General features: G+C 36.5%; 1 protein-coding gene across 1 annotated transcript in view; it reads right to left on the bottom strand.

Annotated features, from left to right (window-relative positions):
• The window catches only part of LOC149776980 (potassium voltage-gated channel protein Shaw-like), a 97,667-nt gene extending 88,522 nt beyond the window's left edge, over positions 1-9,145 (bottom strand). Inside the window, exon 1 of the mRNA XM_089941718.1 lies at positions 8,952-9,145. Coding sequence (XP_089797844.1) covers positions 8,952-8,993 — 42 coding nt within the window. The 5' untranslated portion in view covers positions 8,994-9,145. The remainder of the gene's footprint in view (positions 1-8,951) is intronic.
• Positions 9,146-23,510: the final 14,365 nt, after the last annotated feature.

Raw genomic sequence — 23,510 nt, 5'->3', positions numbered from 1 at the left:
AAGTATCTAGACTGCGTATCTAATATACAGTCAAACAATATACACTACCAATAAAGTATATAGACAGTGCATGTAATATACAGACGACAACACATGAATACGGATAAAGTATCTAGACTGCGTCTTGTTTACAGACAACCACAATACAATATCAATGAAGTATCTAGACACTGTATCTGATATACAGGCAACCACAATACAGTATCAATATAGTATCTAGAATGTGCATCTAATATAAAGACAAACACAATTCAGTTATGAATAAAGTATGTAGACTGTGTCGAATATACAGTCAACCACACTACAGTAAGAATGAAGTATCTAGACTTTGTATTTATTATATAGACAACCACGATTCAGTACTTGTCAGTAATATAACAACAGTTATGATAAGTATTTCGTAAGTGCTATAATATGCAGCTTGCTGTAGTTAAAGTGTTGCTTGTAGGTTGAGGCTTATCCTTTCGACTTGGCATATAGTTAAAGTGTTGCTTGTAGGTCGAGGCTTATCCTTTCGACTTGGCATATAGTTAAAGGTGTTGCTTGTAGGTTGAGGCTTATCCTTTCGACTTGGCATATAGTTAAAGTGTTGCTTGTAGGTTGAGGCTTATCCTTTCGACTTGGCATATAGTTAAAGTATTGCTTGTAGGTTGAGGCTTATCCTTTCGACTTGGCATATAGTTAAAGTGTTGCTTGTAGGTTGAGGCTTATCCTTTCGACTTGGCATATAGTTAAAGTGTTGCTTGTAGGTTGAGGCTTATCCTTTCGACTTGGCATATAGTTAAAGTGTTGCTTGTAGGTTGAGGCTTATCCTTTCGACTTGGCATATAGTTAAAGCCTCAAATCCAAAAATGGAATAATGTAATAAGTACAATAGTTACTCTTCTTCACGCGTTTGTGAGGATCAAATATGATTCTTTGATGAGTCATTATTTACCATAATTACCTTGAATGTACTAAGTCCATTTGTGATCGTTTTATTTCTAAATTTCTTGACATTAAATCTTACATTAATATACAAAATTACGGATATGTTTTTGTCTATGTTGTACACTACGTTCTGAATACGTATATATATATATATATATATATATATATATATATATATATATATATATATATATATATATATATATATATATATATATATATATATATATATATATATATATATATATATATATATATATATAGTCGTTGGTTAAACGCTGTCCGATAAAAGTGGACATAAAAAGGCTTGCAAATGACTTTGACATATCTGTAAATGTTTATGAAACCATCTCATTTCAAACCGGTTAGAATAAATGAATAGAAAAACAAAGACACGTTGACGTGTTAATCCTACTTTAAAACGGTATTCAGAATTGCTACAAAGTTAGAAATTATCATTAATTTATTTCAATCAGTATCATTACAGATAAACAGACATAACGGACAGAAACATTTTTGTATCACCTGCTTTATTTTTGTTTTTCGATATGCCAACAAAATAACTAGAACATAAGATTATGTTAAAAGTGTAGACAATTGTATATATATATATATATATATATATATATATATATATATATATATATATATATATATATATATATATATATATATATATATATATATATATATATAATGATTAAATACGAACAACAACTTAGAAACCAATTAAAAGTTCCGTATGCTGTTTTTGTGATTTTGTGCACTGGGGGTGGAGCCTTGTCGTCGGAGGCGACGTGTCCATAAGGCTAAAGGCCTAAGCTGACTAAATTGCGTAAGAGACAATGTGGCATACCCTGGACAAAGACAAAACAGCACAAAATCCATCAGGGTTTACTTTGTATATAAATCAATTCACCATATACACGAACGCAATATTTGCACAGGAACATATTTTATTCAAGTATTTTACGATACGTTGGGTAAAACTGCAAAACTAATACATAAGAAATGAAAACCTAAAACTTGCAAAACATATTCATTACATAGTTAGATAAGCAGCAGTTTAATTAAGAAACAAAATAAGCGACTACTACAATTTTAAAAATAAGAATAAAGGCCGAGCACATAACGAATGCAATTTAAATTTAAATATCCAAAACATGTACCCTTTTTCATTCATAGTCTGTCCTGCTATGCTACTCAAAACTACTTAAAATTATCTCGATAAAGAGATACAAATTAAACGCAACAACGATGAAATAAACTATTTCATATAACAAGGAGTTTACAATTGATAAGTGCATGAAAAGGAAAATAATTGACGGTTAAAGGGACAATCAAGGTTTTAAACATCGTTAAAAGCAATGAAATATTATAGTCAATATATTATGACTAACGTTTCTTAGTTGATAATATAAATATATTGCCTTGCGGACACATACCTACGCTTTATGAAAGGAAAACATGAAACGTATTGAATTAATGTAATTAGGGCCCTTTTATCTTAAAGATCTGCGTTTTTATAAGAAATGGTGGCATCCGTCACAGGCTATCTACCAAAAGCGTTAACTACTTCATTATTTATAATCTCTTTTATCTTCGTGCCAAAGTACACAATTAAACCACTTCTTACAACCAATTCACACCCCCCCCCCTCCTCTGTCGTTGGATGACTTGGATGTACTTACCATGCAACAGGCGCTGACAAGGGAGGCAAATTATGTGTTTGATGCACACTACACAAGAAAGGATTCTAATCGAAAATTCCTTGGCAATGATTTGCTTGTATAAGTGTATACAAAGAAGAGTGACACGAAACAAAATATAAAAATATTAGAACACTTGTCTATAAACATTTATTCTGTGAAATTACAATTACAATTTCATTTTGCAAAGAAGGACCAGTGTCAAATGCCACTCATGCAATCAAACACAAGTTGAACTTCATTTAGAGCATAAAAAACGTGTAAAAATTATTTTGAAAAATAACTCCATCCAATCATAAATTTCTCGAAACAGGTCGTTTATACAAACAGAAGCACGTATACGTGTATAGCGTACCAATCTGGTACTATGCTGCAAATGTCTGGAAGGACAAACCAATATTGTGTCTTACCTCTGAAGTTTTAAGATTCTTGAGATTTTATTAGTTTAAATTTTTGTATTTGTCCAAATTTCTTAAAAAGAGTTTTGATTAATTAAAATTGTTGTGTTTTTAATTTTGATTTTTTTTAATATTTTAAAGATTACAAGCAGTTGGCACAGGTTCATCATGCTAGCAATTTTGACAATGAAACATCTTTCATCGTTCGTATTTTTGCACTCAGATCTGCAATAGATGAATAATAATTTCTTTTCTTGGTTTTATTTCGTTCCTTAACATTAAGCATGTTTTGTTGCGCCCTAGTTTTTAAGTTATCTTCTTTAAATCGATCTTCTTTTTCAACTTCGGAATAGTATTATAAGTAACTGAAGTAAGTAATTTAGTGCTAAAATCTTTCATTGGATTTTTAGTTTCTTCTTAATTTAGTTTTATTTCATTATTCGGATCTCTTTGTAACTATTCTGATTTCAAAACGTCATAGTCCTCAAGATATTTAATGTTTTCCCTTTTTTTTGGTTTCCAAAGCTTCTATTTCATCGTTAATTCTCCGTTCAACTGTTAAATATTGTTGAATTTTCTATACATTGGATCCTCCCTCTACTCTTTCTTATAGCCTGTAGTGTGTACATCAGCAGATATAGGGTCTCAAATGTAAACTAATCCTACTGCATCTAAAATAATTTCTGTTTTCATGTCCGTTTTATAATTTGGAGGTTTTATTTGTTCTCTCAGTTCCCACCTGTTTAATAGCTTTTAATGCATTGTAATCTTTTCTCTACACGTCATATTAGCTTTAAAATTATTATTTTCCAAAAGTCTTACGTCTTCGAGTATCAACTGCTCTTTCTACAAACCAACTAGTAGCGACATGTATTACTTTAGTGGGATAACGGTAATAAATGATAAGGCAGTTGTTGAGGTTTCAATCAGCTTTAACTGTTTGACATTACTGCTATATCTCCTCTAATCAATGTTTAACGGTAAACCAAGGTCACTAGAACCTCTGAAAAATGTATCCTACCGTAGTTATGCTACTTTTAACATGAAACATATTTTTTAAAGGCACACATTGACAAGATATCCCTTCTCCATATTCATTTTAACGCTGACATTGAATTCATTTATGTATCCATCTGAAACTTTTTATAATAACACTGCAGGATGGAAGAAAAAGTATAACTTTCAATATTTAACAACAAAAAACACGTAAACTGTATACCTTTTAGGCGGCGAATGTCTGAACAGATCCCAGTTAATTGAATAATAACGATTCGGAGTTAAGTTGATTATGTAACTGCAATTAATTTCTTGTGCAAGTAATTATATGACGTATTGCTTAGAGTGACGAGAACTTTATCGAGTTGTCTTCCAGATAATCAGATCTATATTTTCTTTGTTGTCACAATTTGCAGTAATTCGCTTTTTGACTTTTTTTATGTGCATGTCGAGGTTATATAACCATCACGTGTTAAAATGGTTATGCTAAATCTTGTCATTAACGTAGAAAATGCTCTTTTCACTTCATCGGAAGTATGTGCTACAGACACCCCGGCCCCGCAAAACATCCCAAATCAAAATTTAACAAAACTACATAAAAACAAAAAATCTAAAATCTGGATATTTAATTATTCCTGCACAAAAATTTAATTAGTATAATAGATTTTTTTTCTAGTGAAGATCTGGGAACGTCTTCTGCGCTGCGTCAACTGTAATATACTTTCCATTTTCATTGGGAAAATTTAACATCCACAATTTGTACGCGCTCTGCATATGTGCTGTAGTCACTGCCCTTGCTATTTGCTTTTTGTACAAAATTAATTTGTTTCTAATGCTTCATACATCAATTCCTCTATCAATTTCTTTTTTTGTTAAATTAATGTCAACATTTTACAAATTGTCTACCAAATTCAACTCTACGCGAATCGGTTGTTTTTGGTGCATTTACATTTTTCGGTTCTTTTCTAACCTAGTTTTCGTTTTAATATTTACTTTGTTCATGTTCCAGTTGATTTAAAATAAAATCTGGCACATTAGCCAACCAAATTTTCAAGACGTTATAATTTTTACATCACTAAAAAATAATCGCAAAATAGATCGCTTCTTGATAGCTAAGCAACAACCTGGAATGTCTGTCAGAAACCTCTTTTTAAATGTGTGTATGTTTGTATGTATATAAAATAGTGGCTACTTATGGAGCAACACGTCCTTCGCCAACACATGGTTTAGACGTCATCTTATACGAGTAAATAAAGGTACGTTTCTAATTAAGAAAAAGTCGGTAAATGCCTGTCTCTGAAATGACAAGCCAGATCATTCTCCTAAATCAGATATAAATATCCAATCAAAAACAGTGTGGGAGAAATTAGAACCATATGAATGCAAATTAACACCGGCATATACCATCCATTCTCAGAAGCACCTCTAGATTTAATACAATTTCTGTATCCAGTAATCATGACTTTAGACCAATCCAACAACTGGACTGTTTCTTCTGCCGTATCCAACAGGAGCAAGAATTGAAAGGTACGGCATCCGAGCCAAAATTAAACACAGTGCTCTTCCTTCTATGTAGACTCTTTCCACCGAAGGTACCACACTTGTTTTATGAAACTCCACTTACTTACTTACTCCTACGTGTCACCATGCAATATACCAGGTAAAATATAATGACTAGAGCCGTGTGGTACATAAAGCACGGTCAAGTAAAAATGCAGTGACATACGTCACGCATGTGCGCACGTGAATTTACTTGGTACGTATTAAATAATTTCATCAGAACTACTGTTCGAGATTAATATTATAATAACCAGGTTCACGCGTGAATTTGTATCCAACAAGAATAATCTCACAGAAGAATAAGACCTCGAATATTAAGAATAAGAACTCGAACATTTTTCATCCCATAATATTTGCAATATATAAATGAATCAAATTCGTCTGTTCCGTTATAAAATGGCTAAAAATTGAAAATAACCTATAGCTTATCTAATAACATGGCGTTATACGACAGAGGTCCGACTGTCTCATAAATTTAGAATAAATACTGTAATAGGCAATATATCAAACAGTTATACCGCCTAATACAAACAGTGGAAAAAAGGCATGTTTTCTTTCACGTACCTCTACATCTTCAGATTGCTCCTTTAAAATGGACAGCATCCTGACAAAACATGTTGTATTTTTATAATACTGTCTAACCTGACCCTGTAAGTTCCCTGGTTATGGTGCAATTCACAGCCAAAGAGCCTTGATGTAAACGGTTTTGTCACTGCAAGCAATTTGTTCGTGCAGAATTGGGTGAACCAAGCCAAGTATTTTGAAATAACTTATGACGTAAATGAACTATTCTCGTGTTTTGCTGAACGCGGAAACGAACCCAAGTTTAGTTTTCAGGTGTAATGCAAAAGCATTAAGTACACATAATTCTGTGACACTTGCTGTTATTTTTAAACATCTTTTATTGAGAACAAGATCACAAGTTCACATGACAAAAGGATTGGGAAAATGCTTCTCAACTTACAAGTTCCTCTCCATTATGAACATAATTAATTAAGGAACGTGCAGTAGAACCAGACTTCCTTGGCCATTGATGAGAGAAAAGGAACGTTGCATATGGCGGCATCACAGAGCTACGCTTGGCACAAGACTGATATAAATCAAGTCAGGTTTTCGTTCTTCCAGATGGAAAGTCTTTAGTCTCGAATGGCCTTCGTCTCTGTTTCTCTGTCTCTCCTAGTGCAGCATCCTGGCACTTATCCTGGCTGTCGTGGCATACAGCTAATGTCACTATGGAATTGGTGACATAACTTATGTGGGCTAAAATCAAAGTCTGAGAACGAGTACAGCGACGATAAATCAGATTTTCCTTCAGACTTAGACTGTCATTTGACTTACTGACTGAAAGAACTTATGTTGTTTTTTTTTTCGCTCGGCTAATAAAGGAGTTTAAATGGTTCAAGTTTTATGTATTTGTTGTCGATCTTTTATAACAGTTGTTTATACACGAAGACGTAAGATCACTTTCATTACTTTACAGGCATTTTGACATGAACAGAGATGTAGAATAGGAATGCATGTACACGTTTCATCATCCATGAGGCAACATCCTTTTTCGTTATCTCAACAGGCAGTTTCCGTTTTACATGTTATCCTGCACTCTAATTTCCGTATTTTGTCTGATTTACAATACCGACTCAAACAGGAAACGAAACTGAAACCCTCAGTATTTGTCATGTGATAATAAGAAATCATCTTTGCTGGTCAATGTTCCGGTATGCTAACCCTATCTATACCTTGGCGGATCGAAATTGAAGTGTTTCTGGTCTATGAATTTCATTGGATTCCTCACATTATGAGCCGTGTAATTTCTCCCTCGATCTGAGAAATGCGGCCATTTTTCACATGCATTCAAATTAATCCAATGTCGATCTGCAACATCCGTGGGTAAACCTCTTAATTCTAAACTGAATATTTGAACGTCGTTTAAACCAAACCTCTTGATTATTTTAATGAACTGCTAAAGTAAAATAACTTTTTGTCAGTATTTACATGTTTCCGTTGGAAAGACTGATTTGTTGAGAGGTATGACTGTTTCCACAATGGATCACCTAGTATATAAAAAAGAACTAATTACGACTATTTTATAAAATACCAAGGCTCACTCTAGTACGAATACTTGTATCTAATTTAAATGCGGACATATTCAAGAACTAATATAGATATATGCATCACAATCAGATGTAATTATCTTCAAAAGTGTGAAGCCTATTTGCAATGGATGAAGCTGAGTGCACTTTATTTCTTAATCTTATCGCTTTTCATCGATCTTGCTGACTGTTTTGTATACCCTCTGCACGTTAGAGGGTCACGGAAATCACGTGATCTTGTGAAATGTTGCTTTAAAGAGTGTTTAAGTTGTTACTACTTTCTTTTAGATTTTGTACCATGAATATGTTTGAATATATATCTGCCTTTTGAGTGAAACTGGGCAAATAGTGGATAGAGCATGTTAATTCTACGAAATGTACGCTTTAATCGATCATTTTCTTTATCAAGATGTTGCATACAGCATTTAAAATTACTTTCATATACTCTTTGTGTAAACGAAAATCTTTATTTTTTTACCCTAAAGTTTTAAATACAGCATCTGGCTTGAATTGTCAATTATTTAAATCATTGAAGTTTATCCTTTCTATTTTTTATTTTCTTTTAAACGCCAGCAATTACTGACTACTGCTGTAAACAATTAGAGACTGATTAAAGATACCGAAAACCTATTAGTAATACAAGGTGGATACAAAAAAAATTAAATCTGCGTTTTGCAACCGACAAATTGTTTAGGATGAAGTACATTGTATGCTTTAACCAGTTATAAACATCACCTTACATTGTAGTGCTGATACACTTGCCGGATATATAGCCACGACCAAAGTCGAAAATGTAAAATATATCAGGGCAAATAGGCCATAGAGAGTACTCTAACCTAGTGTCTGGCACATTCATAATTGTAAGACAATGCATGGTTTGAAACTGATCCCTATGGGCAACGACCAGGAAAAAAAATTTAACATGGCCCATAGATTTGCGCTGAATTCATTGTTTGATGTCATGGCTGCTTGGAAAATATGCCAAATATGAAGATGAAGACGCGATTAAGAAACACAGTAACATAAAACAGCTGGTAACAATAATTAAGGAATCTTAAACAACCCGTCAGTCAGAATCCGCAAGTATCATGGAAAAGTTGCACAAAAATGAAAACTGACTGATGTTTATGACTTTAAACTCCTAAATCATAATGGCGTTAGACCTCTTGCTGTTCATCAGCTAATTTCATAAGTTCAGGTGTTTGTCAAAACCTATCACTTCCATTCAGGCATTATATGATTGCGGACTACATAAAAGAATTGCTTACCTCCGAAATTGAAGAGCCGGACAACGTGCAGAAACTATGCATCCCTGACTGCGAAGATTTCACAACTTAAGTTCTCCAATGAGCATTTAGCAATTGTATTTTTTTTAAAGCACATGTTAACACACTTCTAGGAAGAATTTTACTAAATTTAAATTACAGTCAAGACATATATTGCATTAACCATACCAAGTCATCACAAGTAAATCGGTCAAGTGTTTGAACTATGGTGTTAGATTCGTAACACAAATTCTTGACTGTCAAGCTGTTTGGTGTAGGGATAACGTACAAAATTGTATAGTAAACCTCCAGATAGCAGGGCGCTTTCTTAGCGGCGAAGGTAGGGAGTTGTTCCTCAAAGCAAAAATAACTCGGATCTTCATTTTCTAAACGCTGCGAAAATGTGCAATTACCTTTTTTTAAGGACAATGATATACACAACCCCAAAGTGATGTCATCTCGCTATAAATATCCAACTATTAATCTATCGCAATTTCTAATGTTATTAAACTCAAGTAGTAATAATAATAATAATAATAATAATAATAATAATAATAATTTATTTTCCGATTGTAAAACATTGGTTCTAGATCAACCAAACTGAAATGTCGTCCTCCAATAATATATTGATTTTTTCTTCTTTTTCAGCACATGATACATATGGGTTTAACGCAGTTTTTCAGCAAATACATCGCGACCAGTATACTTGGTGGAGGAAGAATATATATATATATATATATATATATATATATATATATATATATATATATATATATAACATTTTTAGCTTAGATTCTGGCACATGCGAAGAAAGTCTTTTCAATACAGTTATTCTGGAGGATGATACTGCATAACACGCATTTAAATTAATTGTTCCATGATAAATGCTTGTTAATAGTTACACCTAAAAGATTTTGATTTTCTATGCTTATGGAAGTTTAGCATTCTGAAAAAATATATTGATATCATGCATTTTTTTTCTTCCCTTTAATCTCCTGTATGGTGAACCTCAACCGGAATGCAAACCATGCCAGCGTCAAATGACAGTCGACCATATTCTTGTCGAGTGTGTCCAGGTCAGCCCTTTGAGACAGAAGTATTTGTGACGTGAAGAAGAGACTGCGATTTCCAGAATCCATGGCCACCATGAGTAAACTGGGGTAGGGTGGGGACTGCAGTCATTCCGTTGAACATGTATCTGTTTTCTGTTAAAGATTTTGTTATATACTTATCAAAATGAATTTTGTGATACAATAGTACACCGTCAACATAGATAATATACTCATCTGCATTCTGTACTGACAAAAGATAATTTATTTTGTTTACCACTTTTTGTATTCAATTTAAATTGCAAGTAGTGTGAACCCTGCATATAAAGGAATTTTGCGTTGGCTTTGAGGTCTGGGTCGATGATTGGTGACCACTCGCCTCTCACCACTGTAAGTTGTGAATTCGAGGTCTACTCGCGTCGTCACAATCTATGTGAAAAGCTTGCCAGTAGCACGTGGAAGGTAGGTGGTTTGACCCGTGTGCTTCTCTGACTACAAAATCGCACCTTGGGTCTTCCTCCGCCATTATAACTGGCAGTCATATACAGCCTAACTGATGTGCTGAGAAATCAATTTTATCCAATCGCTCCTGTTTAAATAATTAGGTGGAGTATGATTTTTTTAATTAATTTTTTCATATGTCTGTCTTTTTACATGATGAAGAACGCACGAGAAAAATGTGAATGAAGTAGACTCTGTACCGATTAATATATAATGAAATATAAATATCTAAATAGGGTTCCATAATGGCCACCGGAACATCATCTTCCGCCGATTTCGCCCATTTATTTGATCCTTTAGTCGTACTCTGTCACCAATTGTGTCTACTCCCGTTGAATAAAATTGGAATCAGACACTATCTCAAAGGCACTATCATCGATCATTTCTGATTTATAAAAACGCTGGAACAACGTTCCAAGGACGATTTCTTCCAAAGCAACCTTAGCATGGCGGACAAGATGTATGATGATGAACGTAATAAATACTCCCCATTCGGGATGTTCAATTTCGGCACCTATCAGTAATGTCCGTAAGATTTCCGAATTAGTTTACCTCATCATGTTACTGCTCTGTTGGCCTAGTGGTTAGAGCGTCCGTCTCAGAAGCGGTAGGTTGTGGATTCGATCCCCGACCGAGTCATACCAAAGACTTACAAAAATGGTATTAACAGCTGCCTCGCTTGGCGCTCAGCATTAAGAGGTTAGTATTAGGACTGGTCGGCCTGGTGTCAGGATAATGTGACTGGGTGGGACATCATACAGGCTGGCAGTTTATATTCAGTCATATAAGTCATATCAATACGATGTCTGCAGTGTGGCAGTTTATAGTGATGTCTAACACTGCGGCATCATACTGCAGGCGCACAGCATCATGTCCCACCCAGTCACATTATCCTGACACCAGACCGACCAGTCCTAACAATAACCTCTTAATGCTGAGCGCCAAGTGAGGCATCTGCATGTACCATTTTTATGTCTTTGGTATGACTCAGCCGGGGTTCGAACCAGTGACCTCCCGCATCCGAGGCGGACGCTCTAACCACTAGGCCACCGGAGCATGACAAGCTCAGTGTAAATGTTTGACGTGCCTGTAGTGGGTACCCAGTCGTGAAATCTTGAAACCTATTCATATGCTAGTCATTTTTCAGCTGCGTATAACAAAGACGTCTTCTCACGTGGCTGTAATTGAAACAAAATCAGACTAAACATTTTGGCTCAAAATGAACAAGCATTTCTTTCAAAGAAACGAAGACCAGTATTTTAGTACGGTAAGATACCACCGTCTGAAACCCGCTGCCGACGAAATAAACATGGTTGAAAAGGAAACAACAAATACGTGGATTTTGGGAGATTTAAGCGACACCTGATTTTCCTAATAATTCATCTACTGTACAAGAATTTGTCCGCGCTAAAGATAGAATATTTGAAGATAATACACTAAGCAATGTGGATAATATCTTAATTAAATCTGTAAAAAAATATATATATATGATATATATATTTAAAAAAACAACAAAAAAAAACACAAAACAACAAAACATATTTGTATCTTAAATGACAAATATGGTGAAGACAAAAACGTAGAAGCATTTACACTGCAAACTGTTTTTGTGATTGACTACAATTTCGGAGCCATTCCGTGGCCTAGTGGTTAGAGCGTCCGCCTCGGATGCGGGAGGTGGTGGGTTTGATCCCCAGCCGAGTCATACCAAAGACTTACAAAAATGGTACTAACAGCTGCCTCGCTTGGCGCTCAGCATTAAGATGCTAGTGTTAGGACAGGTCGGCCTGGTTTCAGGATAATGTGACTGGGTGGGTGGTGTCAGGATAATGTGACTGGGTGGGTGGTGTCAGGATAATGTGACTGGGTGGGTGGTGTCAGGATAATGTGACTGGGTGGGGACATCACGCTACATGTCTGCGGCAAGATGTCCCAGTGCTAGACCACTATAAACTGTCACACTGCAGACATCGTAGCGATATGTCTGAAAAATTGTTAAAGCTACGTTAAAAATCCAAATCACACACACACACACACACACACACACACACACACACACACAACTTCGTCAGCTCATACTCTAATGCATGCTGATAATACAAAAAATTTCCGATTAATGATACACGGGTTTATGGTAGCAGACAGATGGTGTGCGTTCTCGGAGCACGTGTAAGGGGGATGACATTATCACGTCACTAAATGCTATCGGATAGAACGTTACCGCCGTGTACGTGACAAAAGAAAAAGAGAAATAAAAAAAAAATAAACTGTCTAGTCACTAGTGTGCACGAGTCCACCAAAAAGGAAAAAAGATTGGGTGGGTGGCATGGTGGACGCTGAAATATATAAAATAGGAACCATGCAACGGATATTGACATTCATTTAAGAGAAAAATGATATTTACAATTGTGTATAAAACATGTGTCACTGGGTCTTTAAAAAAACCTAGGTGTTAAAATCCATTTTCGCGTATATTTGATGCGTTAGTATTTTGAAAGATGTCAGCTCGTCCAGGTTACGGATATTGACATTCATTTAAGAGAAAAATGCTATTTACAATTGTGTAAAAAACATGTGTCACTGGGTCTTTAAAAAAACCTAGGTGTTAAAATCCACTTTCGCTTATATTTGATGCGTTAGTATTTTGAAAAATGGCAGCTCGTCCAGGTTTTGAAGTATTCCTTGGCTTGAAATAACGGATAGGACTTTACGTCAGGACAAACCAACATTTTGGAAGCTGTTCTCAATCAGTTCCGAAGATACAGTGTTAGCTTTTTCAGCGTTATGTAAATATTATAAAGCTTTTTCAGGTAAATATTAAATATTATGAAGTCATTGATACTACTAATGAAGTAATCACGTGCGCGTTTGCTATGAGATCCACTAGGATTTGCAAAAGTTATCAGTGCACGTGGACCAGGAAAAAAGCTACATTTCGTTGGGACAATGATTTTAATCTTTGACTTGTTTACTCTATCATCACGAAGTTTTGATGTACTTGCAAGGTCTAAATTTATTCAATTATTTTGACACTTCTTATGATGACTTATATGAGTATTTCTTTAGTATTATGATCAGTGTACTACAGCGTACGTCCTTGAGAAAAACTGCAACATGCCTTTTTTAAGCAAAATAAATTACATTATCGTGAAAATACAAATATTGCCAGCTTTTCTATATAAATAAATCACACGAAAGCCAAGTACACGACAAATAACTGATCCTGGACTAATCCCACTGGATTTCAAAATGTTTCAACGATTAGCATAAATTGTGAATTTGCTACAGAATGTTTTCGTTACCCGTTTAAAATGCGTAAACTTCAACCTATGACATACGTAAAATTTGCAGATATAAAGAATTTTTAAAATGAGTTTTGTTGTGGATGGAGGGTAAAACTATTGTCTGCTGGGAACATAAAATGATTTTAATTATATGATACTGTGGCATTGCTTACTTTTTCTGGGACGCAAAGTCTAAGTCCAAGCTGAATATTACCTTCTCCAATTAGCAGTTGGAGGCCCAGAGTTGAAAAGATGATACAAGTCTGATTTCCTTAGTCATACGCAACATACGGAATATTTTCCTTTTTTGACCTGGATCCAAGCTGCACGACATCAGAAAGGAAGGAGATTTCACTACTGAACGTTGGTAGATGGCTTGGCCACATGTTGTACTGTAACTGTTGGATCAGACGAGTAACTGCCTTGGTTCTAGTCAGCAAAAGATCGAAGGTAAAATGATTAAACTGTAGTGTAAGACTGTCAGAAGGTTGCACTCATAAAGTCATCTAAAGAGGAGTAATTCAATTAGCCGCAAGATGCAACAATATTCATAACGTCGTGGGCTTTAATTCTCACGAGAAAAAAGTCACTCTGGGCGAGGAACTTATAATGTCTTTTGATAGCGACTGAGACTAAAGATAGTTGATACATGGCCAGCAACCTATACTGGGAAAGAAGAGAAACCAAATCATAGTTGCCATTATAGCGGAAACAATCCTTTTCTACTGAAAAAGCATAAAACTCACCCCTCCACGCTGACGCTACGGAAGGGAAGACTCTCTGAAGGTGAATGTTATCGAAGGAAGCTTCACTCAAAAATTCGTAAAGGTGTTTTGATGCCGCTTAAAGAACATGCGAAATGTTCTACAGAAGCGTTAATGGGCGAAATAAGGTTTCCGATACTCAAAATACCAGATGAGGTCAGGGAGATAAAGGTCCAACCCAATGGTGAAGTCCTAAGAGAACTTGACAGTATTATTGGATGGGGGAGGGCTATAGCCTTTAATAGTAGAAATACCACGTTGTCTTTTCTTGAAAAGGAAGAGAAGAAAGTCTGCATAAACTGCACTTAAATCCTTTAAATTGGGACAGTTCGTATCAGCGCGTTTAATATTGTACCAATAATAGAAGATTCTCCACTTTGCGTATTAAAATTTGGAAGTGTGTTGACTTCTAGCGTGGGCTATTGCAGTTGGCAATCTTGCTCAAAATCCGGTCTTGAGGGATCGATTGTTTGAGATAAGCCAAGCACGAATGTTGAAATTGAGCGAGTTGTTGAGTAGGATCCGTGTTTCAGCCGCAGGTCGTCTGTTGTAATTTCCTGGTTCGTCTACCACCAGTTCGAGAAGGCAAGAAGGTTGCTGAACACGACAGCTGGGAATCACGGGGGAGTTGGCGGGAGGGGGGCGGGGAACTATCAAGATGAACTGATACTTTGAGGACTTGACTTATTTAAGAACCGGCCGAAATACTTTAAAAGGATTGAAGTCGTAAGTGTATATACAATACCACTTGAAATTAAATGATCCACCGCTCAGGCTCTCCGATTTCGCTTTGGAGAGACGTAAAAAGAGCTTGCTGTTCAGTCTAGCGGCGAGCAAATACATTAATGGTCTCCAGCACAGTTGTAAAAGCTTCTCTGGTACCAACTGGTGCAAAGACTATTTCATGAGGACCACGTGGGCCCGCCTGGACAGTTTGTCCGCAAGGATATTCCTTCTGCCTGAAATTTGGCGAGTTCCTCAGAGACTGCCCATCTGAGGAGGTTCCACACTGCCATGCAAAGAGAAGAAGCATGTGTACCTCCCTGACTCATGCGTTCTGATGTAGCCATCAATTCAGGTTGTGACGAAAATAGGATCCCATCTGAATCTCAGCCGATAGCTTGTCCTTGTTTGCTTTCCAGTTTGTTAGAAGCAAGGAGCAAGTGAAGGCTCCCTAGGGGAACTTGATTCGATGCCATGTTCAGAGTTTCCAGGAGAGAGAGAGAGAGAGAGAGAGGTAAAAGCGAGCCGACAACGAAATCTTGGCCATGAGATTCACTAAGAGGATAGAATCTGACCTGTAATGTCTGATGGGACGCAAACACTCCCTTGACCTTTGAGGAAGTTTTATCCTCGCACACACTAAGTCCTGAAAAGTGATTAGATCGGATTTCTCCATGTTCCTTTTGCCTGAAATTTGGCGAGCGCATCAGAGACTGTCTAACTGAGGAGGTTCCACACTGTCATGTAAAGAGAAGGAGCATGTGTACCTCCCTGACTCACGAGTTTTGATGTAGCCACCAATTCAGGTTGTGACGAAAAATAGGATCCCATGTTGGGGGTTAGACCCAGGCGAGTTATTGTCGACCAGCAGGTTGATGTGCACTTTAGGAGAGTATTTCTGATAACGATGTGCATCAACCAATCGTTGATATACTGGATGGTGCGGATCCCTAGAGACTTCAAGTGAGCCTCAATTACCCCAATCACCTTGGCAAATGTTCTGGGAGCAAAGAAAAGGCCAGATGGAAAATCCCAAATTGAAATACCTCTGGACAGAGACAAAGCCTGAGATATTTCATGTAAGGCGGGAAAATAGGATGAGAAAGTACGCATCCTGAAGATCTATGTATACCGCCCAGTCGTAGGGTCTTATGGCATTACTGACCAAGGTGGTAGTCTCCATCTTGGAGCATTTTCTCCAAAAGATAAATATGATGAATATAAATGTTTTACCTTTATTTAGCACCAAAATATCTGGGAATATAAACTCGGAGTTTGGTCTTTATCCACTCTCTTGAGTGTTGCTTTATGCATTCGGTTTTGAACATCTGCCCCTAGATAAACCATTCACAGCGAATTGGGGTCTGTGATAGAGGAGAATGCTTCCAAATTCGAAGCCGATATCTCTACTTTAAAGTGGAACATATCAACGTATTGTTTACGATGCCTGAACAAACCTCAGAAAAGAAGGCTGGTCCAGTACCTACTGGAACACTGAGAAGAGAAAGACACTGAAAAAGGTGCAATGTTTCTATGGTTGACTGTGTTTTGTCAATTGGCCTCTTCAACCTCCTCGCTTAGCCGACTACGGGTGTGAGCGAGATTTGAACTAGGGCTGCTTGTTTGTCTGTTGAGGCTGAACCTATTTAACGGTTTTATGAGGAGTTCGCCATGGTTGATCAGGGTATGTGAGCTTCCTGGTCGGGTTCGAGAGGCCTGAATTGCTGGTCGCTCAAATTCTGTGACGCTACAATGGGAATGGGACATCCAAAGAATGACTCTACCTCAAGCGGTGCAGCTCTCAAAAGGTTTTTGCTGTGGTTCGGCAAGACCAATGCTTTCGCCAAAGCATCCAGCAAGAGCTGATGTACCACTGGAGACAAAGATTCCTTTTGTATGAGACTGAAATAGGCAACCGAAAGAAATAGGGATGAGAGGCGATCGTCACTGGGGTTCAAGCCTTAAGCTCCATGGTTTTTCGTAGAAGACGAACCCAGGTTCCAGGCAACATTCACACATGGGAAGAACCAGAATGAAAGGGAAGATGGGGAGCCTTAGAGGGCCCAGCAAGGGGAATTACCCTGATAGTTGGAGGCAGAGACCAGTAACCAGAGCGTAGATGGGGGTAGGGGTGCAAACTGTATCTTATGTGGCTGGTGCACTCTTGGCTCCAGTAAAACTTAGTGCAAGCTCCCGAACCATATCTGAGTGCGGGAGCAGCAGAAGATCTGAACTACAGTAGGACGTGGAAAGAATCGCCATATTTGACAGAATCATTGTGTCCTCAGCCCCAGAAGGCTCTGGGTAGAAGCCTGGAGGTGTTAAAGAAGTTACAGCCTTATCATACATTTAGACGTCCTCCTCCAGCACCTGACCTGATGGGTGGGAAGGAGCTGGGGACTCAAACAGGATCACTGATCCCTTCTTAAAAATTTTGTAGGAGATCCGTCTCCTTTTTGCCGAGAGAGGTCTAGCGGTGTTTCGATGAGCGACTTTGCTACACGAGATAGTCGCACAAAATCCATGGAAAATGAGGAAGTTATTCTATATGTTGGCCATGACTAAGGAATCAGACTGAGATCACATTTTCTTTATAACTCTGGGCCTTCAATTACAAATTTGAAGAGAAACTTCCTGCAAAGGTAAGCAATGCAATGGTATGAGGTTTTGTGTTACCATTACGGCTATCAAAAATCATATTTCAGAGTACATACAACAAGAATGCAATGCTTTTGGAGGATGGGAATTTTTTTTCTGTAGATTACACTGTTTTGGTTTGGTAATATTAATTTATGCCATGATTTAGCTAAATAAAGCACTAGCCCCAAATGAACTATAGAAGGATCAATAATTATATATGTCAATTATTTGAAAGGAAGATTAGATGATGAGCTATCTTTTTCATTCTTTACCAAAGTTGGATATAACATTATTTTAGGCCCTGTTATCACAGTGACGAAATACGTACAAAATTCATCGGCATTAATGCAGTGAACATCAAGAAATAGCAAGTTTGCTACTTAAAGCCCCCTCCTTAAAATTAAATGCCCCATGATCAACAACGAAGCCATCCACATTTAATATAACTATGTTAACATTAAAACACAATTTGGTCTACAGACTCATATTGCTAAAATACTACCATTCTCACATGTGATTTTGCACATGTGCCATAAGAATATTATCTGTTTTACCTGTTAAAAGTGAATTAGTATTATGTCTGTAGATCATTGAAAAGCTATAACTTCATCAATGTTTAAGAGTTATGGCCCAATGCTGAGCATGGAAATGAGCACTTCAAACAGCTTACAACAATACAGTGTAACAAGTTTTGAAAGAAAAAAGTCAAATCGAGCAGCATGGAAAAAGTGTACCCCTTACATAGCAAGGTCATTTGCAAAGGGTGCATTTATAAGCGATACAACGGTATATGATCTGCTACTGCATACAGTAATCCAAGAAGCTGCAAAAACTCCCTGGTTGTGATGCATTTTGTGTTGGAAATGGATTCTGTGAGGAAGATGAACCAGAATGAGGTTGGTGAGAAATTCCATCTCCAAACTGACAAACTGATGGGATGGATGAAGATCTGACTCCACAATTGATCACAAAACATAGATGATGTAAAAGGGATATGAGATTGTTCTTTCCTTTGACTAGAATGGAACTGATCACATGTTTCTAGAATACGTCTTCCAAATATGCCCCAGTGGAAAGCAGATGAAGTGATGCAGAATAGGGAGATGGCACAGTACAGTGAAGTAGTTTCGTAAAGGCCCATGGACCTATGATCAAGCCAGAGGAGAGAGTGCAAAATTGGTCACAATTTCCTTTGTATGAAAACTGGAGGAATTTCTGGGAGGATAGATGGTTGAGAATAAGTCAAATTCATTCGGATGGATGGAGAGGCGGACTAATTTTGCCATCTCCATCTTGCATTTTTGTGGCAGGATTAATTGATTTAGATGAAGTGATTGAATGGTCTGAACTTGCAATTGGCTGTCCTGACCAGAAAAAGCTTGGAGTCAAACTTCAGAGCTTGTGGATTCCAAACCATCTCAATCACCTACTTCTTGATTAGTGCCCTGATCTTTTGCTGTAAAACTGCATCCTTTACAGAGTCTGGTGATACTTCTGTCAGGATTGGAGAGGATGAAATGGGAGAATGTTGGCAATAACAAGAACCAAAGCCTCTCTGAGGCAATTTGGATTGTCCACTCACCTGTGAGAAAGAAATTGATCCAATGAGTAAATGGCTAGCTATATCAGCAGGACGTTGTCATCGAATTGGCACAGACAGCTTGTCAAAATCAAAATCAGCCAGTATAGGTGTCAGTTTAGGCAGTGTAGATAGATGGCTGTACTGCCAGAGAAAGGGTATAGATCTATCAATTAACGTTCCATGGCTCAGCTTAATGAGGCATGCAATGATACATAACAGAAGCCATACAGTCACTGAATGGTATGTACTGATAGCTGGATGGCTGGACAGTATGGTTGACAGCCGATATGGCATCAAAACTGAGGCATGGCTAGATGGGAAAGTTCATTCAAGTCATGATTGAACCCCATGTGCCTGGGCTTACTGGCTTGAAGACCATCCTCAGAGATGCAGAGTGACTTATGCCTGGCCTGCCTGAATCGGGTGGAAACTCCTCCAAAGTGTCAACATTTCTCAACTAAATAGAAGAAGACAGAAGGCTAGGGAAAATTGGCCAGAACTAATCAACTCTGTCATTGCTTGCTGTACCAAAGAACACACCTGTAACCAGATATGGCGTAGATGGGGGAGAAGTTGCAGACTCTTCCATTCCCCCAGATGTAATGGTAGCAATACACAAATTTTGTTACATCTGCAATGGGGGAGGTGCCCCAAGATATAACCCACCTGGCTGCCCAAAGACTTTGTATAAGGTGAATGCTGACATCATCAGTACTCTTGGTTCTTTGATTTTCCCCTGTTTCTTGCAGTTTTCCTTAGAAATGTCAATCATGTATTCTCCAAACAACTGACACACAAACTGCAAGTAGCCGATGATGAACACTTTGCAGGCAAGACACAGGCATGCAAAATCTTGCTGGCTTTGAATTACTTCATACTGCATACTTCATCGTTATTGTTAATTCTGAAATGACTAGTAAGAAAAGGAAGAAGAAATAAATAGTTAACTGCATTAATAACACTACCCACTATACCAGGGGTGATATATAAATAGTGTGCCCAAACATGACCTTCAACACGAAGTACATGTAAGTAGAAAAATTTACATATTAATAGTCAAAATTAAAAAAATAATGCATACCATCTGTTAAATAATCCTTTATATATTCGAAAATAACAAAATCTTCAATGGATTTAAAGATATGTCGCACAAATTTCAAACAGATTTTGAGTGGCAATATGAACAATGTCAGTTAACAGTGAAAGCTTAAAACTAGCAAGGAAAGGTAATGAGTTATTGCCCTTTGTCCATATCTAATAGACAGAAAAGAAAAGCCTAATTTTCATCTTTGAAAGGGCAGGATCTGGGAGGTAGTAGGATTGTTATTCCTTTAAGTTAATGTAATTGTGGAACATATTCAGTGGAGAAATAACTGAACAGTACAAATTGTGCCTTTACAACTTGATTATTAGATATTCTTTTATTTCATTGCCAAACATATTTCCAAGTTCTTAATTCAAAATGGTAGATTAGAAATAAGCATTGACAAGTATATTTATTAAAGACGGGTTTTACATCATTGCTATAATGTTACTCATATGGTTTGATTCATCGAATGTAAGATGACATGAATTGACAGAATACAAGTAAATGGGAATGAAAGATTAAAATAAACCACACGGCTTGCAACTGAAGCTCCACCATTAATTTGTATCTTCTGCTGTAAAGGCAATTTCACATTAGCGATACTGTAAGCTTCCTGCCGAGTTAGCATAACTTTCATGCTGACATTTTCAGCACGTTAGTATGCAGGGTGTGTGTATGAAGAGATGCAGAGTGGGTGAATTGGTGCTTGTGGTATACAAACGTTTCTGGAATTTCACAATTTTATCCAAATTTAATTAGAAAGAAAACCTTGAACTCATACAAATCAGAAAGAAAACTACCTTTACTCTTCAAAAATGTAATTGCTGAATTGTTTCTTTACAATGAAGTTTGATTTTGAAAATGAGTTATCGCAGAGGAGTACACAATAGTTATGAATGTTCTCTAGTGATGTAACAATGCTGTTTACTCTGCAATTATTCAACACACATCAATATGTTTCATGTAATATTATATATTAGATTTATAGCATCATGTAGTATTTGTGTAATAAAAAAATAATTTTGTTACAAAATGTTAACTTTGTAGAGTTCTGATACCTTGAGATGATGAGTGGATCATTTTATTCCATTTTTCACCACTTTTACCTGGGTGAAAAGAATGAAAGGTTCTTTGCATCCAATCTTCCAATATTGTAATCATCATGATCATTAGTAACTTCCCTTGCTCAGAACATAAATATCTTATATTTCTGTTGACATCACACCGATGAAGGCAGTGTGATATTGCCAAAAAATTTGAACTCTTAGCATATACATGTTACAAATGATCATGAATTATCCAGTATGGTAAATTACTAATGATCATGAATTATCCAGTATGGTAAATTACTAATGATCATGAACTATCCAGCATGGTAAATTACAAATAATCATGAATTATCCAGTATGGTAAATTACTAATGATCATGAACTATCCAGTATGGTAAACTACTAATGATCATGAAGTATCCAGTATGGTAAATTACTAATGATCATGAAGTATCCAGTATGGTAAATTACTAATGATCATGAACTATCCAGTATGGTAAATTACTAAGATGATGAAGTATCCAGTATGGTAAATTACTAATGATGATGAAGTATCCAGTATGGTAAATTACTAATGATGATGAAGTATCCAGTATGGTAAATTACTAATGATGATGAAGTATCCAGTATGGTAAATTACTAATGATCATGAATTATCCAGTATGGTAAATTACTAATGATCATGAATTATCCAGTATGGTAAATTACTAATGATCATTAATTATCCAGTATGTTAATGATCATGAACTATCCAGAGCAAGGAAGCAACCTTCTCAGTTGTAACTATCAGTTTCATAACTTATAATGACTGAGCAAACTTTGATTTTGAATAAGAATCAATATTGTCCATTGTATACTACTTTTCAAATTTTTTTAAAGAAAATGAAACATACTTTACCATAAGCACAGGCACAACCACTGTACTGTGTGTAAATGAGTCAATACATGATAACAGTAGGGATCTGGATCTAATATCAAACAACGTTTGCTTAAAGGTGTAGATAAACAAATGAGTAAAGTAAGGCTCAAGCATTTATTATTTCTCAATTCAGTTGATTTTTCTGCATGTTGTTGTTAGAAATCAGACTGAATCCAACAATAGCACATCCTAGAATAGACCTGCATATGTTCAAGAAGTCTTGTTTAACCAGACTCTTGCATGGCTCCATGAAGTCTCTGCCATACATGGGTCTGTTCAAATCTAAATTGATTGCTGTTGCTTAGAGAGGAGATCATCAACTGAGAGTAGTGAAGCAAAATAGACAACCGAGTTTTTGAGAGTGATAAAAGATAATTATAAATAATATTCTTGAAAAAATGATCCATAAGGACAGTTCAGTGTCAACTGCATGATTTTGGTGTAAAGTTTGGAAGCCGGTAACTGCTAACAACAGAAACAAAACTCCATGAAGCGGTGTAAAGAGAAAGATAAAACTCAGTTTAAATACCATATGAAATCGCTGATAAGTCAAGTCAAACTGCAAGCAACAAAGATCCCGATCTTCTGCTGCATAATGTGCTGGCAGATCAGGGTTTATTTTGTTTGTTCTTGTTACTTCTAACAAACTGCACAGACCCAGATCTACAAGAACAGTATGCAATGGCAGATCTAGGTCTGTGCAGTTTGTTGTTAAACTACTTATAAGCGAGTATATATGGTATATTAGAATAAAGTAATATGCTATTTTTCTAATATCTGAGAAAACGAAACATATTTTACCATGGAGCACTGGAACATCCACTGCACAGTGTAACTGGGTTTTGTGTACAGCCACGTGTAAGAACAGCACAGAACTAGATCCGATATCAACAAAGTTTGCTCAAAGCCATAGACTGATGATGGAAAAGAGTAGCGCTTGAAAATATAATGCCCAATTTTCATG

The sequence above is a fragment of the Sinohyriopsis cumingii genome, chromosome 18, assembly GCF_028554795.1.
Source record: "Sinohyriopsis cumingii isolate HCF-2022 chromosome 18, ASM2855479v2, whole genome shotgun sequence".
Taxonomy (NCBI): Eukaryota; Metazoa; Mollusca; class Bivalvia; order Unionida; family Unionidae; genus Sinohyriopsis; species Sinohyriopsis cumingii.
Note: the sequence above shows the minus strand (reverse complement) of the source record. Positions and strands in the feature narration are given on the sequence as shown.